The sequence below is a fragment of the Gavialis gangeticus genome, unplaced genomic scaffold, assembly GCF_001723915.1.
Source record: "Gavialis gangeticus isolate Ggan-Ray unplaced genomic scaffold, GavGan_comp1, whole genome shotgun sequence".
Taxonomy (NCBI): Eukaryota; Metazoa; Chordata; order Crocodylia; family Gavialidae; genus Gavialis; species Gavialis gangeticus.
In genome coordinates, this window is record NW_017729022.1 from 117,693,310 (window position 1) to 117,708,955 (window position 15,646).

The window sequence follows — 15,646 nt, forward strand, 5'->3', positions numbered from 1 at the left end:
GTCAAGTGTGCCTGATACTCCCAGCCTAATAAGCCAGGACTGACATGACTGAATAGGGCAAAGAAGCACTGCCTGGAAATGCAGCGCCCTCCTCCCCCAGGGACAGCCCTGGATCCAACATGGGTCTCCCAGGCTCAGCGGTGCAAGGACAAGAAGCACTCCCTCCTCCCCAGCTGCTACTGATGGGCAGTTACAAGGCCCAGGGGCAATGTGTCCAATAAGTGACATCAACAGGAACAGTGTTTACACTCAGTCCAGTTTACTGCTTGCTTTTTGGCTGCTTTGCACAGACAATAAGCATCAGGGACACCCTCACTGCCTGCCCACAGGTGAGAGACTACATTTTTCTCTTAAGGGAGCACTGCATGGGGTCTGCTAGTCGATGCTATCCACTTCTCAGTTTTCTCCATGCACGGCTTGCACACGTTGCCATTACCAGCACAACATGGAAAACAATTAGCTATGTAAGCACACGATCCTGTCTCCTTGGCAGGGAAGCCTGCTTGTGCAAGATCAGGTCTGACCTGATGCTCTCCCTCACCACTGGAGCAGGGCAACGTTACATACATCTGTCCAGAGATTCATACAGGGAAAGAACTGCCAAAACCTCCTTTCTCCCACCATCTGATTCCCCCATGTCTGCTAGGAACTCAGAAGATTTCCCCTAACACAGGTCATTCTTAAACACCACCCCACAAACTAGACTGACATTTTGCTATTTTCCTCCTCCTGCTTCTCACTTCCCCAAAGACAAGCTAAATGCTCTGGCCTGCAGAGAACACAGCTGCTGAGAGTTTACTACTAAATCTCCTTAACCCAAGACTGGAATAAGCCAGACTTCTTGCCTGCAGATGATGATGCTATTGGGTCAGTCAATTCGTTCTCAACCCATGACTCATAATATAGCACTCACCTCACCCCAGCCCTACTGCAATGGCTCAGTTCTACCAAGTCTCTTGTTCAACTGCTGTTAGCCTGCTGGAAGCTGAGGCTGATGGAAAAGGAAGGTGCTCTTTGATCCTGGCTGCAAGACTCAGCTTGAGTCACAGGTACATGCCTGACTCCAACCATCAACTAGAGAAGACTCACTGCTGTTATAGGTGCTTGTCCACACCCAGCTCGGTTTATACGGAGTCCTGGGCAACAGTGTGATTGTTGGACGAGTCAGCTCCAGCAGGACCCCGGTGCTGCGAGGGGCTGTTCTGCAGGTGCTTCTCAGGGAAGTACAGGGTTTTGTGAATCAGGTCTTTGACAGCAGAAGCATCATCACTTTCTGCATGAAAGGAGAGGGGTTGTCACCATAAGCAAGACACATTGTAGCCCCAAGAACTTACCTAGAACTCCAGCTCTCTGCACATCACTACCCTTCCCAGCCTCCCCACTTTTCTCCCACATCCCAGCCCTTTCTACACTGGGCACCACTCACCAACACCCAGCTTCTTGAGGAGCTCCTCAAACTCCGGGTTGGCCTTCAGTATCTTCAGCAAGTTTGTGGACTCCATTCTCTCCAGTTGCACGTCCCAGTAGATATAGATCTTGTGGTTGAAACTAACGTAAACCAGACAGGGGCTGTTGCGGCCGCCTTTGCAGGCATAGAGGCCTGTGGAGAGCAAGGCATGGCAGTGCTGGTGGTTATGGAAGGGCAGAGGGGAGGAAGAAGCAGGCATGCAAGGTGCAGGCTGAGAGACGCATGTGGGAGAGGAAAAATACAATGGCGTAGCCCAAGGGTGCTCAACCCCCAGCCATGGAACCACGTAATCTGGCCCATGGGTCTCCCCATCGGTCCAGAAATTTGGCAGTAGGGAAGCAGTGGCAATTAACACTGCTGCCATTCCCCTGCAACCAAATGTCCCAGCCCCATGCAGCTGGACTGGCCTGTGTTCCAGCTGGTACAAAACCCTAACCAGAGGCCAATCTGCCCTATGAGCTGCAGGGTGCTGTGAGCACCACCATATGCCAAGGTAGAAGTCACCAGGCTACAGCTAGAGAAGTCCCTCAGAGAAAGAGGTGAACATGCCATGATGAGACAAGGCCTCACCAGATGGGTCCAGGGCTTCCACACCAGGTCATCCAGAAGCAAAAGCAGCGCAGAGTGGCAAGAGACCTGCACTTCCTCAGGGCTATGGTGGGTCCCCCAGCACACCTTCCTCTCATCCTGCTAGACGGCAGAGGTCAGCTGGGCCTCCTCCAGTCTCACAGGCCTCCAAGAGTGAGGAAGCACGAGGGGTCTTCTCCTACCTCCAGGACAAACCTTTCCATGCTATGATCCCCTCTTCCAAAACCCCAAGGGTCTGCCTCCCGTTTCCAGGAACCCAGCAGTTTGCTGTCAGGCCTGGGTACCTCAGGCAAGGGACAATGGGACAGGCTTCCTCCTCACCTGCACAGAACGCGCTGACATTCTCATCCACCTGGAACCTGGCTACAGTCCGATTGTGGTCGATGATGTATGTTTGACCATCCCATGCACAGGCCACCACCTCCTCATGCCCGTCACCCTGGGAGTCAGAGGGGTGGGGTAGGAGAAAAGGTCTCTGATTAGCATAGGCCCCAGCCATCTCAGGAGGCCCAGAGGGAGAAGCATCCATCCCTGCACTCAGACATAACCAGAATCTCCATAAGGAGCTCAGTATTCTCTGAACAATGGATACAGATCGTCCCCTTCTGTCAGGGGAAAATAATCTGGGACCCCTTGCTTCAATGGCCCTTCTACGTTCAACCTACTCCACAACACAGGACACCGATGGGAAGAGTCAGCTTCCTGCTCCCGTCCCCTCATGCTCTCATCCCTTTGTCCTCCCGCACACATTCTTTCCTGACAAGCTCCTGGACTTCCTACTCACTGCTGCTTCCCTCCCTCTGTCTCCACTGTGACTCAATCATTTTTCAGCACCTGCATGTGCCTCCAAGTGCCTCAGCCTGACCATCCCTCTTCCAGAGGGCTCCCCGAGAGTACAAACATGAGAACTGCTATACCAGACCAGCCCCCTGCTCCACCCAGCCCAGCATAACACCTTCTCTTGGATACTGGCCAGCATCAGAGGAAGATGGGAGACAATTTGCCCCTGCCTGGATCTCATGCTGGTCAGACTGGCTTCAGCTCCAACGCCCAGGATCTCATGTCCCTTCCTGTTCTCAATCTTGTGATATTTTGGCCTTAGCATTACCCTGTGGCAACGAGTGCCACAGCTTAATCACAAGGGATGTACATTGCGTTTGACAGATTCTGACCTTCCCACCATGTTATTCCATTCAACATTCCCCTTTCTTCTAGTGTTACCTGGTAGCTGGGGGGGAGGGAACAGGACGGCGGACACAGAAGCTCCCAGTCTGCTTTCTCCAGACCTTTCATTAACACACCTGCTTCCATCCCTTCCCATCAGTCACATCCTTCCTGAGGTAACAGTCCTGGTCTTTCCAACTTCTCACCCAAGAGTTTCTCTAGGTTCTTAATGCTTCTTATTGTTTGTCTCTAAAACCCCCTAAGTTTGCAACATCTTATAAATGGGAATCCAGCCCTACACACGGTTTCCAAGTGAGGCTGCACCACTGGTAGAGGGGCCTTCTAAGGGGGTTGATATTTTTTCTCTATCCCATTCCTTTTGCATCGTAATAGTTTGAGGAAAAACAAGGCCTAATAATAGAACAAGAGCAGCAACAAAATGCTCCGAGAAAAAGGAGAGACTACACAGCATTATACTGGACTCACAGGGCCAAAGCAGCTGCCACAGGCCCTGCCCCTCAGGTGACTGAGTACAAAGTTTGGGGGCTGTAGCACAGCCTCTGTTTCCTCTGATGACAGGGCTCTCTAGGAGAGTGTGGGACAATCCCATAATGCCCTTCTTCATACTGTCAGGTGAGCTGGCAAATGATGGCCTCCAGGTGATGCCACACTCTCCATCCCCAAGCAACCTCTTCCTAAACCTATTAGCATTTCAACTCACTGTGACATCCAGTTTTTCCAGAGCGAAGAGCTGGTGATCAACTTGTACAGACCACAGCAGCTTATCTGCTCCCTCCATGAGCTTCAACGTCCCTGAAGGAAGGGAAGACAGACTTATGGCTTGGGATTCTTCAGAATATTGAGGGCCAGGGCATCCGCTCCAGCAGACACTGGGCCCTACAAACTGACTCCTATCTATAGGTCCCAAGCTCCTAAGGAAAAGAAGGCTTGGAAGGCAGATGGTGGTTTATAACATTACACATAATTGTGCATCTCATTTCTGGGAACACAAATGACCCATTAACCTGTCAGCGGTTGAAGATACAGACAGAAAACAGGAGCCACTCTTTTAACTGGATGGCACTCAGAGAACGAAGGAACTCCTCACCAAACCTTAACATGCAGAGTCAGACAGTACTTCCTAGCTGAGCCCTATGGATCCCCCAAGCCCCAAGAAGACCCCTGCAGGTTGGAACCCTGCTAGCCTGCCTTCCCTCTATGTTGCCAGCTGCCAAATAGTGGCTGCACAGAAACTAAGACATGAGGGATACTTCCCTAATGTCCCTTTGCTATGTCAGCCATCGCTGTAGCTGTCATGGGCATGCTGTTATGGGATAGTGTCTGGCAGGCAGGCAGGCCCATGAGAGGCCCCCCACCCCAAATGATTCCTCTCTGTCCAGGACTGCTGAGCCAGGCCCTGAATGAGGCAGAGCCTGTGTGCTGACATTTTGTTAAGGCAGCCTAGGCTATCTGTGAGCTAAAGAGCTGCAGAGAACAACTTGCCTAAATAATTCCTTTGCTTACTGCTCATATAGCCAAACACTGTCTCCCCATAAGGGGCACGACAAGGACAACGTGGCTCTCAGGCCCACATTTTAGTATCCACTAGTATCTGGCTGCATTCAACTACATCAAGCACCTCCCAGGGCATAAGGAGGGTGCCTCCCTCAGTTTGCTTGGTCACAGAGTGCATCATTCCATACCAGCAATTAACACTTGTACAAGGCACCCCCTAGGGAAACTTCTGTGAATAATGAACTGAGAGAAACTACTTCAGTCTCTCCATGGGGAACAAAACCTTGCAGTACAGGGCCCTAGTCAACATGGGCCTAAAGTTTAATGGGACTAGGCCTGTGCTTCTGTTCAGGCATGTGCTCCTGTCAGTAGTTGGATTGGGGCCTGCTCCCTGGTCGTGCCTTTTTCAGCTCCAGTGCACAGGGAGCCACAAGATCTCAAGTGAAGGCAAAGACAGGGGGATTTCTACCCATAAGAAACCCCGTGGGGGGTGAGAAGACTGAGAAACAATACTCATGCATAACCAACTTCCCCAGCCTTCACTGCAAACATCTACTTCCATCCTGCCCTGAATCCAGCCTCCCACGTGCCTCAGGACTGCACCCCAGACCCTGCTGCACTTGAGGGGCATTTCCTTCTCTGACTGTGACCAAAGGTAGCAGCAGAACTTACCATCCAGAGTGCACAGGGCGAAGAGGCCCGAACCACTGCTCGCTGTGGGGCAGCCTGTGAACACAGAACAGAAGCAGATGCAGGTTATGCTGCAGCCTACCATAGACCTCATTTTTTTGCAAAAATAATTACTTCTAGATATATAAATATACAACTGCACTTCCAACACTCTGCCAAGTGGCCCTTGTGGGTTGTGTGCCAACACTTGGCAACTCAAAGTACACTAAAAACCTATTACACAGTTCGCACTGTGCACCCATCTCTATACCTGTACCACCACCCACTGCCTTCCCTCAGAGGGTCTACTCCTGAAAAAGTCTATGTCAGACCCCTCTCCACCAGACAAGGTCTGCCATTTCATTCTTGTCATCCTCTTCTGTCTTCCTGTAGTACCAATACATTTCACTTAGTCCCATTTTAATACCATCCTCAACTGTGGGGTCTGAGTGTCTGTTTATGAGCAGGTTCCCCAGACCTTAGTCCTCACACTTGGCTGTGGCCTCTCCAAAGCCTCAATATTCACCCCCCTCAGTCCCTACCCCTTCTCAATGGAGCACCAGGACCAGGGTCAGTCAGGGTGCACTTAGCCAGAGCAGCATATCTTTGATGTGTCTGGGGGAGGTGAGGGAATGGAAGTCATCATTCTAGTCTTTTCCCTCTAGTTGGAAGTGGATGACGTATTGGAAAACAGAGGAGTGAACAGCTTCAATCTAGCTGTGGTCCCAAGCTTGGGTCCTCTATAAATGTTCCTGGCTTCTACAGCCCTCCTCTCCACTGGGCTCAGACGGGGGTGGCCAAGGTACTTCTGTTTGTTGTCAGAACATTGCTCACTCCTACCCTTGTGACCCAAGGCTCCCACCACCTCTTAGGGTGTCTGGAACAGCTGTTCCACTTCTCTTCAAGCCCCCTGTCCAAGGACGGAGAACTCCCTTCTTCCCTAGCCTCCCACTGAAGGACATATTTCAACTCCCTTCTTGCCCTGGCCAGGAAGATGCCCTCTCCTCAAAGCCCCATATGGAGGCAGAATGTGCCTGGAGCTCAATCAGGACCCAACACCCTGGCTTGCCTCCTCCAATCCCTCTGAAATGCAACTGAATGGCCTGGGTTGGAGACTGTCCCCAGGCAAAAGGGTCAACACTACGGCAGAAGCAACAGGTCCGACCCTGTTCTCACAAATGCAGGTGTGAAGTAGGAGATACTCTGCTGAGTGTGATGCAGCTGCTCTTGTGTGAGCCAGAGAGCAGCACTACAGAGAAGTCAGGCCCAGCGCATCACTAGTACTGGTAATTTGAATAGCACTCTAGCGACCTTATGCAAGGCCTCCTGTGCACTTCACTGGGCTCTAGATTAGGCAGCAAATCTGCACAGTACTTGACCACCAAGCAATAAGCCAGGTGACCACCCAAAAGGAATTATGATACATGGGTACAGAGCAGGAGGAATGTGGCATTCCTCATTTCTCCCCATTTCCATCCCCCCCCCTGCCCAGAATACCCATTTGATATAGCAGTTATTGGTTGTGATCTCACTGTCTTGTTACTACCCCTGCTTCCTAACAGCTCTAAACTGATTGTCCTCCTCTGCAGGGAACTCCACTCTATTACAACCCAAAGTAATTTTCAACATATAATTTTCAATGATAAGGGACCAGCTGGCTCATCCTGCTGTTGCCTGGGTTCTGCGTGACATGGTTACTGCTGGCCTGTGGGGATTTGGGTTGAAGTTTGTTACAAATAAAAGCTAGCATCCCAGGGGAGGGTAAGCACAGGGGCCTTGCAAGTGTCTGTTCTTTTAGCTTGAACTCAGCCTGTGAGAACAAGGGGAGGCACCACAGGGAAGAGGATCAGTTGGCAACACAGGGAAATTAGCACAAAGCCACAAAATCTGTGGAGGGAAGTGGTTCCTCTGGCCATGTGCTCACTCCCAGGCTGAAGCCACTGCCAAGCTCAGCCCTACTCTACTCAGCCTTTATTGTTTTAACATTCAGATACCTGTTTCTACCCTGGATGTATTCACGTGCTGGTCTATCAGAGCCCCTCAGTTCAGAACCAGGGTTCCTGGGGCACAGCTGCTGCCTCTTACCTCGGCTGATGCTGCCAATGAGGTGGGTAGAAACATTCTCATTATGGATGCGACCAGATGTCTGGTGAAGAATAACATCACGCACCGGAGCATCCCTAGGGATAGGCAGATAGGAGGGACAAGGTCAGGGCTCCCAGCCAGCCAGAATTGCCAAGTCATCCCTTGGAGTTTGCACATCCAAGGCAGGGGCAGGGAGATGGTGCACAGAGTGAACGCATGCTGTGTCCCAATCAATGAAGAGTGGGGAATAGGAAATGGGGCTGGTCTATCTACAGGACCCCTGCTGGGGTAGGATGGGGATTTGCTAACACTTAATACAGTAGAATGAAGTTGAGGGAGAACCCAGACAACTCAGAAGGGAGCTGAAAGAGAGGAAAACAAGGCAATGAAATGCCAGTTCCCAGGAAGGAAAGAAGAACATCCCTAGCAGGGACCCTCCAGTCTCTGGCTTGCATTCACTGGAAGGAGAGATGGAGGCAGACACTGCTCTTTTGCCCACTCTAGTCTGTTTCTGCAAAGACCAGTCTCGCCACCTTCCAGGGAGAGGCTGGATGGGCTGATGGGGCTTTCCCCACCTCTGATGCCGAGCACACGATAAAAACCTTCCCCGCAACGGACATGAACGAAAATAAACATGAAAACCTTAATGCTAATAACCTATGAAGGGGCTCTGGATTCGGCCTCTCCCCAGATCACACCCCTACACTGATTGCACCTCCCCCCCAACCCTTGATATCCCTGGGGCTCTCATCTGCTTCCCTCACCCCTACCCCCTACGCCCTGTGCACACTGGAGTGACCCCTCATTGCTCTGCTAGCAGGCAAATGCTCATAGCCAGTGCTCAGCCTCTGGTACAGCAAGAAAGGGAGGTCCCATGCACAAGGCAGATGCCCCTAGATCAGGTGGAAACAGCAGCCAGGGAAGCTGCAAATGGCATGGGGTGGATGGCAGAAAACAGCCTTTGACCATGTGCTGCAGTGTGCCACCTTGTGGAATGCCTTGGAACTGCACCCTCCCATCTTTCCCATTTGATCTCCACACCTCTCACCTGTTGGCTGCAGAGTTGTCTCCCCCCTCTGCTGCAGGCTGCTGCTGCTGCTCCAACTTCCAGGTGCAGAGGAGGACAGCATAGCCGCAGCCTGGCTGAGACACCATCATCTCTGGGGCGCCATCGGGGCCAGGGTTCACGGAGAGGCTATCCACCTATGCCCGCACATGAGCAACAAGAACAGCTATGAGCAGAGAAGCCACAGGCTTCCCAAAGCACCAGTGAACAATGTAAAGCAAGTGCCCTCTCCGAGGGCAGAGGAATGCCCTGTGGGGGAACAGCTCCCAAAAAACAGAGCAGTCAGTACAACTGCATGTATCCCCAAACAGCCCCCCACACATGGGAACACTGCATCCTGAGACCCCCACCCCCCAAAGGGACATGCCCCAGCCACAGAATTACTGCTTCCTACCTGCCCTTCTAGTAGCCACTTCTTCAAGAGGACCAGCTGCCCCGAGTGGTGGTCAGAGCCCTCAGACAAATCCTCCCAGCGGAAAGCTCGCACCACACGGTCGGTGTAACCCACCACCAGCTCACACTTCCCATCGCCGTCTGCAGGGGACATGGGGGAGACAGCAACGGGGTCTGTCAAGATGCCATAGTCTCACAGCCTGCAGCAGCCCTGGCATGGAGTCACCTACACCTCACTTGTACCAGTGCTACCCCAACATGCCTTGGTGATAGTCACCTCAGCCCCTCTAACAGCTCATGTACTGTAGCACGCCAACAGCCTGAGGATTCTATTCAAGGGCTCAGCTGGGCCATGGTGGAACATATGCCTCACCAGGAAAGAGAACCCTTCCCCTTTATGCCCTGGTACCTGGTCTCCCCCTCTGAGCCCCATGCAAAGCAGGCCTGATCCCTCTAACCTTCACAATCCTGTGCAAGATGCAGCCCAGGGCTGTGATCCCCAAACTCCCCACCACAGCCCCTGGCACTTGGGGTTGATCTCCGAGAGATGACAAGGCCCTTTCTGGGCTCTGACCCCCTGCCACAAGCCTTCCCTGCCCTTTTACAGCCCTGCTCACCAATGTCGTTGATCAGCATGACCTTGGTGTTGGCAGGAATGTGCTGCTTGAACACTGGCCTCTGCTCATCCGACGGCGGAGGCTCGGGGTGGCTGGAGGCCTCCGAGTGCTTTGAGGGCAGTGGAGTGAGGTCAAAGAGATGGAACCAACCCTCAGCACTCACTGCCACAACCAGGTTCTGAGAGGGGAGAGGAGGCTCCAAGTTTATATGAGGGAGGCAGAATGGCCTGTACCTGTCTGACACAGGGGCAGGACCATCAAGATGGACACTGGGAGGTGCGGGGAAAAAGGCCTCTGGTCACTGCAGTGTGCCAATGGTGGGGAGCTTGGCGAGCACACTGCAGGACAGGGGAGATCCTGCTTGTGCTGACAAGAAATGGGGCAGCAGCAGCATACAGTCTCCTTTGCCAGGTGAAGCTTTAGCTGCCTCCTACTTGCTTAGCATGGCTCTTGCCTTTCCAGAGTAAGAAGGGGTTATGAGCCTGCTGCAGCAGTGAGGCTGGAGAACCTACATGTGGTCTTTGGAATCCACAGGTGTCAGGTTTCACTCCCCAGATACTGACCCTGCAAGGGCTGCTGCATCACTCCCAGAGATACCTGCTGTGTGGGGTGGCCTTCTCTCCACTCTGCCCTGCAGGTCTCAATGTAGAAGTCTGAATAGAATGTGGGAACCAGCCTTGCAGCAGGACCCTGTACAGAGTGGACCTCAGTGGTTGGGCAGGCAGCCCCATGGCCATTTTTGCTGCACAGTGCCAGCCTGTGGAGATGCACCAGTCGCTACTATGTTGCTTCTCCAGGAAGGGTCTGAGAGGCTGTGGGGAGGAAGCCTTTCAGTGGGACTCAGCTGACACATGAATCAGGGGAGAGTCCTTCAGTTGACCATGTAAGCTCTCCCAGAAATAGGGAAGGGAAAGCAGGAGGCCCAAAACCTGTTTCTGAGTAACTGTAGTATGAACCTTGGCAGATGTGACAACTAACTTGGTCAGCAAGTAAAGGAAACCATCAAACAATTAAACAAAGCATAAGGCCTGAAAGGAGGTAAGGGAAGCCCACACATTATATAATCTTAAAACAGTAGTAGTGATTGATGTAACCAAATGTATTAAATATTATTTTGCTATAATAGATATACTTTTGTTAAAATTCTTAGATAATTAGAGAAAACCATAAACTAATGTAAGGAAGGAACTGGAACAGCATTCCACAATGGGGAAAGGAGAAATCCTCCCTCTTTCCCAAGAATATAAATCCCAACTAACTGATACCTTCCAAGTGCACAAGAGATCTGGTCCAGAAGTTCCAGCAAAACAAAGAAACTTAATAAAACCAACCAGAGATCATTTATTAGAATATTAAAACCAGCCACCTATAAATATGGGGCATAACTGAATGGAAATTTGGAAAACTCAAATTCAAGAAGACCTACTGCCAAACTGCAAGCCACCCTTCTCCCACCTTTTGAGTCTCCCCAATTGGTATAGGTAAGACTATGTGTGTGCTGTTGCCAGTAGCCAGACAGACTTTGGGGTAAATGTCTGTTTTCATGTTTTAAAGGTGCAAGCAAATAAAAGGTTGGGCTGCAGACCCGTTTCTGCCTCATATTTGTAGCACAGGGTTACCTGTAATATGGGTAACATCACCCTTCTCACTGAGAACGTGCCAGAGCCCCACACTCTGGGCTGTGGACCCCTTCCCAGACAAAGGCACATGTAACTGGGGAGGGGCCAGATGCTCTTACCTTGCCTTTGTTGCACACATCCCCGACGCCAACACAGGTGAGCTGCAGAAGAGAAGAGGGAGGCAAGTCACTAGGGACAAGTGCACAGCACACAAGGCTAAATTTTCCGAAGCAACCCCCACCCTCTTGGGGTCCTCCTCACAGCTGGCATCCTCTGACTGACACCACCACTAGCTTCAGCTTCCAGACACCAGACCCACACCCATGCAAAGCTGTGGGGGCAAACACTCAGCCCAGGCAGAAGTGCAATGGCATGGCCAGGACATGATCTCACCAGTGGCTGCCTAGGGCTTTAGGCAGCCCAGCAACTCAGAGAAGCTTGTGGGGGGAGAAGGGTGCCTCCTGCAGTTGTACCAGATGTCAGAGCCCATGCTGGCTGCTGATACACCCTGGGACTGACACTACCACACAACTTCCCAGGCAGAAAATCCATATGGGCTGCTAAGGGACTAGGGAATCTAGAACCTCAGCTCCAACTGACCATTCCTTGGCATGAACGCACGGTCCAGGGTTTGGTATCGTCATTCTTGTACACGTAGAGCTTCCCATTGGTGTCCCCCACCACCAGCTCGTTCCGCTGCAGAAGGGAGGAGGTTAGAGATGGGAAGCATGCAAACACACACATATGCAGAGCCACCCAGGATGGAGATAAAGACCAAAGTCCCTACATAAGGGGACCTAGAAGCAGCAGGTTGGAAAGCAAAGAGGGGAGAGTGCACCCCCCAACCCCAGCCCAGCAGGTCAGTCTGTGGGGGAGGGAAGGGTGAGGGCCAGCTCAAGGCCCCTGTAGTAAGGGACACTGTGGCAGAGGCGGGAGCAGGGGTGAGGTATGTGGGGCCCCGGCCAGGTGGGTGGTGGGAGGATTGAGCCCAGGAAGCTTCTCCAGGGTCACGGGGACAGGGGCTCCGGCTGCTGTGCACATCCCGGCAGAGGCACCGGGGGGCACATGCCCCCCCCCATCTCCACACAGTGAAGGCAACGTCTGTTGCTGGCTGGGCTTTGTGCCCTGAGCCCCGCTGCAGCTGGCCCAGGAGCACCCTGACACCACATGCATCCAGCTGCCAGGCGGGCAGGGGACGAGGCTCCGTCCAGCGGCTGGACGCACATGGCGTCCATCCACTCCCAGGCCAGCTGCAGTGGGGCTCGGGGCACAAACGCCAGCCTGCAATGGCAGCCATCTCCGCCACACACAGATCAGGGGGGCATGCATCCCCCCAAATGCAGGGCAGCACAGGCGGCTGCAGCAGCTGTGAGGGAGGGAGTGGGGCTGGAGCAGGCGCAGGCACTTACCAGCCTGGGCAGGGCACAGAGCAGAGCTGTGAGCAGTTCGTCCAGGGGGCAAGGAGAACGGGGGCAGGCACCTTGGGAGGGCATGGGGTGTGTGCACCCCTGGATCTGCATGCCAGCCCGGCTGGCTGCTGTTGTGGGCTGGGGCTGTGCCAGGTTCTTCCTGGTGGGGGTTGGGCCAGGTGGCAGCACCACTGGGAGCAGAGCTACAGTGGGGAGACGTTGCAGGCACCCAAAAATTTTCTGGTGTTCCCCCAACCCCCTCTCCCAGCACTGCCTCCACCCGCCCTGAGTGCAGCCCAGCCCAGCCCAGCTTGCTCTCTCCCCACCCCAGGGTGTGGGGGCCATGTGCCCAGTGAGGGCAGGCTAGAGCTGGAAGGCAGCACTGAGCTGTTGCCAGCGGAGGGGCTGGGCCACTCTGCTCTCAAGCCAGGTTGTGGTGGCGCTGGGAAGTGCGGTTGGGGGGCTAAGGCAAATTTTCAGGTGCCTGCAGCTCCCCTCCCAGCACTGCTATCTGGCTCGATTTCCCACTGGGAAGAGCCCAGCGTGGCCTGGCCCCAGCCCAGCCCAGCCTATGTACAGATCCAGGTGCACATGTGTAGCAAAAATAGTTACTTTTCTCTATGTTTCTTTGTTCCTTGTTTTAGTATTAACCCCTGCATTCTGTAACTTTCCACCCACATGGTACAGGATAGCCCACTATGTATGTCTTATAGGTTGCTCAGGTTTTGGTTTGAAATGACCAATCAAAATGTAACACGTCAACTGAAAAAAATGCTAGCTCAATAAAAGCCACGTGCGCTCTTTGTTTAGGGTCGACACTGATCTGAGCAACAAGCTCCTCTGTCGGCCTGCTTGCAAGCAATAAAATAGGGTTGGACCCAGCCTGAAAGTGTGACTCTCTTCTAGAGGTGAATTGGACTAGCCTCCAGGGGATAAAATCAGCAATTTATGCAACACATGCTCCCATGCATTCCCTCCCGCCCCAAGCTGCTCCTGGCTTCATGCTGCACTGACCCCAGCTGTGCAGGGCCTGCCCCTGCCCCACTCCCTCCCCGCTGTGGGAGGGACAGACTGAAGCAACCAGCAGGGAGGGAGGGAGCAGAGCCCAGGCAGGAGCAGTGGCTGAGGGGAGTGGGGGACAAGCTGAGGCCTGGGGGGCACATGTCCCCTGGGCCTCCACTTGCCCTACCATCCGGCCCACTCAGGGCCCCACTCCCCCCAGCGCCGTGTGTGTCCCCCTGCTTCCTGTGCCTGGTGCTGCACCAGCTGTATTGGGGGTAGGAGCAAGGCCTCCCAACAAGGCAGGGGGCCCTGTAAGGCAGCATCTGGCACCAAGCACAGCACGTGCCAACCCCTGCCTCAAGCCACGCCCACCCATGCCAAGCTCGCAGCACTGCGTACTCTTCCAGCCCCTCCTCCACTACGCATGCGCACATCCCCCTTCGCAGGACATTACGCATGCGTGAACTCCCTTCACAGCACATTGCGCATGCTCCCAGCCTCACCCCTCAATACGCATGCGCGCAGTCTCCCCCCCCCCCCCCGCCTCCCTCACTTCGCACCAGCACCCCGCTTCTGTGGTACCATACCGTACCGTGTCATTGTCAGCGTCCCCCAGGCGGATGGCGTGCGGGAACAGGCTCCCACTGAACTCGAGCGCCACCCGCTGCACGTAACTAACCGACCGCATCGCACCGCCGACCATAGAGATGGGAGACGCTCTAGCTCGCCGCTCTGTAGCAGCTACGGAAGTGGGGGGGGGGAGGTCGTACGGCGCCTCTGCAGGCTCAAACAACCACGAGCGGGAATAGCAGGAGGTCACGTGATGCTGCCGCAGCCCATTCCAGGAGGGGGCAGCAGAGTCCCAAGCAGCGGGGGCGTCCGGGAGAGTAGGCGCTCGTGCGCAGCCTGCTCTCAGGTGCCCCGGGGGATAGGTGCTTCTCTGGCCTCAGCTTTCTGGGGCGACCTTCACACCCCCCCCAGGGCCTTTGGGTGGGGGATCTCTGCTCCTGCTTGGACGTGGAGGGCAACCGCTCTCCGCCGGGGTGTAGTAAGTGCCTTGGGATGCCAAGGGAGCCTTGCGAGGGTGCTGCACCAGGCCGGCAGGGTTGGGTGTGCCCGCAGCCACCCCAGAGGTTTGGGGCAGGAAGCTGCAGCATCAGGGACATTTTGCCTTGCTGGGGTCTTGCTCTCTTCTTTGCAACAGAAGAATCACTTCAGGAGGCTTCTGCAGGCAAAAAACGAGCAAAGACGAAGAGCCAGCACTTCCTTCCAGTCTGGGCCCCTGCTACACGTTACATGCGTTATGCAATTCGCTGGGGAAGCATGCAGTAAATTTAGGCTGGCCACACGTGCACAGTAATTATGCAATTCGCTGGTGAAGTGTGCGATATATGTGGACTGGCCACACATCCGAAGTAATTATCACATGATAAAAATGTCCATCCAGCTATAAAAAGAGCCAAGCGGCTATAAAATTAGTGCTTGAAAACATGTAAGAGCTCTGTAGTGGATTGCTCTCCAGATTTCATTTGAAACGTGAAGCAGGGCCCTTGGAGACTGACTGGTTCAGAAAGGCACTTGCTTTCATTGGCAACAACCTACTGGACCAAGGCAGGGCAGCATCTGGTGAAGTAGGTTGTTGCTAATGGAAGCTTATGCCTTTGGTCACTCTCTGAAGTGCTACCTTGCCCTGCTTTTTGCTTAAGTTCAGACTATCCTAACTAACCACCTCTAACTGTGAAAAGCAGGACTTGAAAACGGTCCCCCTCTACAGCTAGGAAGCAAATAAGGACCCAGCTTCTTTTTAAAAAAGAAACACCTTGTGATTTTTCAAGCCACATTCAGAGTTTTGGGCTGACTCCCAGTTGTAGCAGGTGATCTTAGGGCAAGGGTCCATGTCTTCGAAACTGTTCAGTATCTTTTCAGCCTTTTAAAAGCTGGCATCAGCTGGCTTAAAGGAGGGATACAAGCTGAAAGTAGGGATGATGACAGAGCCAACTTCAACTCTCTGCACTCATCTGGCTGTTAACAATATTTTTCACCTTGAACAG

At 53.4% G+C, this 15,646-nt stretch overlaps 1 protein-coding gene across 2 annotated transcripts; it reads right to left on the reverse strand.

Moving 5' to 3' along the window:
• Nucleotides 1-239: 239 nt before the first annotated feature.
• ITFG2 (integrin alpha FG-GAP repeat containing 2) lies at nt 240-14,341 on the reverse strand. 2 transcript variants are annotated; one of them, XM_019516037.1, is made up of 13 exons: nt 14,188-14,341; nt 11,785-11,880; nt 11,304-11,345; nt 10,163-10,322; nt 9,566-9,743; nt 8,950-9,089; nt 8,538-8,692; nt 7,490-7,584; nt 5,408-5,461; nt 3,942-4,033; nt 2,378-2,495; nt 1,427-1,600; nt 240-1,273 (listed from the first exon to the last, which is right to left on the reverse strand). In XM_019516037.1, exons 1-13 carry the CDS (start codon nt 14,193-14,195, stop codon nt 1,125-1,127), a joined length of 1,461 nt encoding a protein of 486 aa, XP_019371582.1. In that variant the 5' UTR covers nt 14,196-14,341; the 3' UTR covers nt 240-1,124. The 2 variants fall into 2 exon arrangements, with proteins under 2 accessions (XP_019371582.1, XP_019371583.1); XM_019516038.1 differs by lacking the exon at nt 10,163-10,322 and having other exon boundaries at nt 14,188-14,337.
• Nucleotides 14,342-15,646: the final 1,305 nt, after the last annotated feature.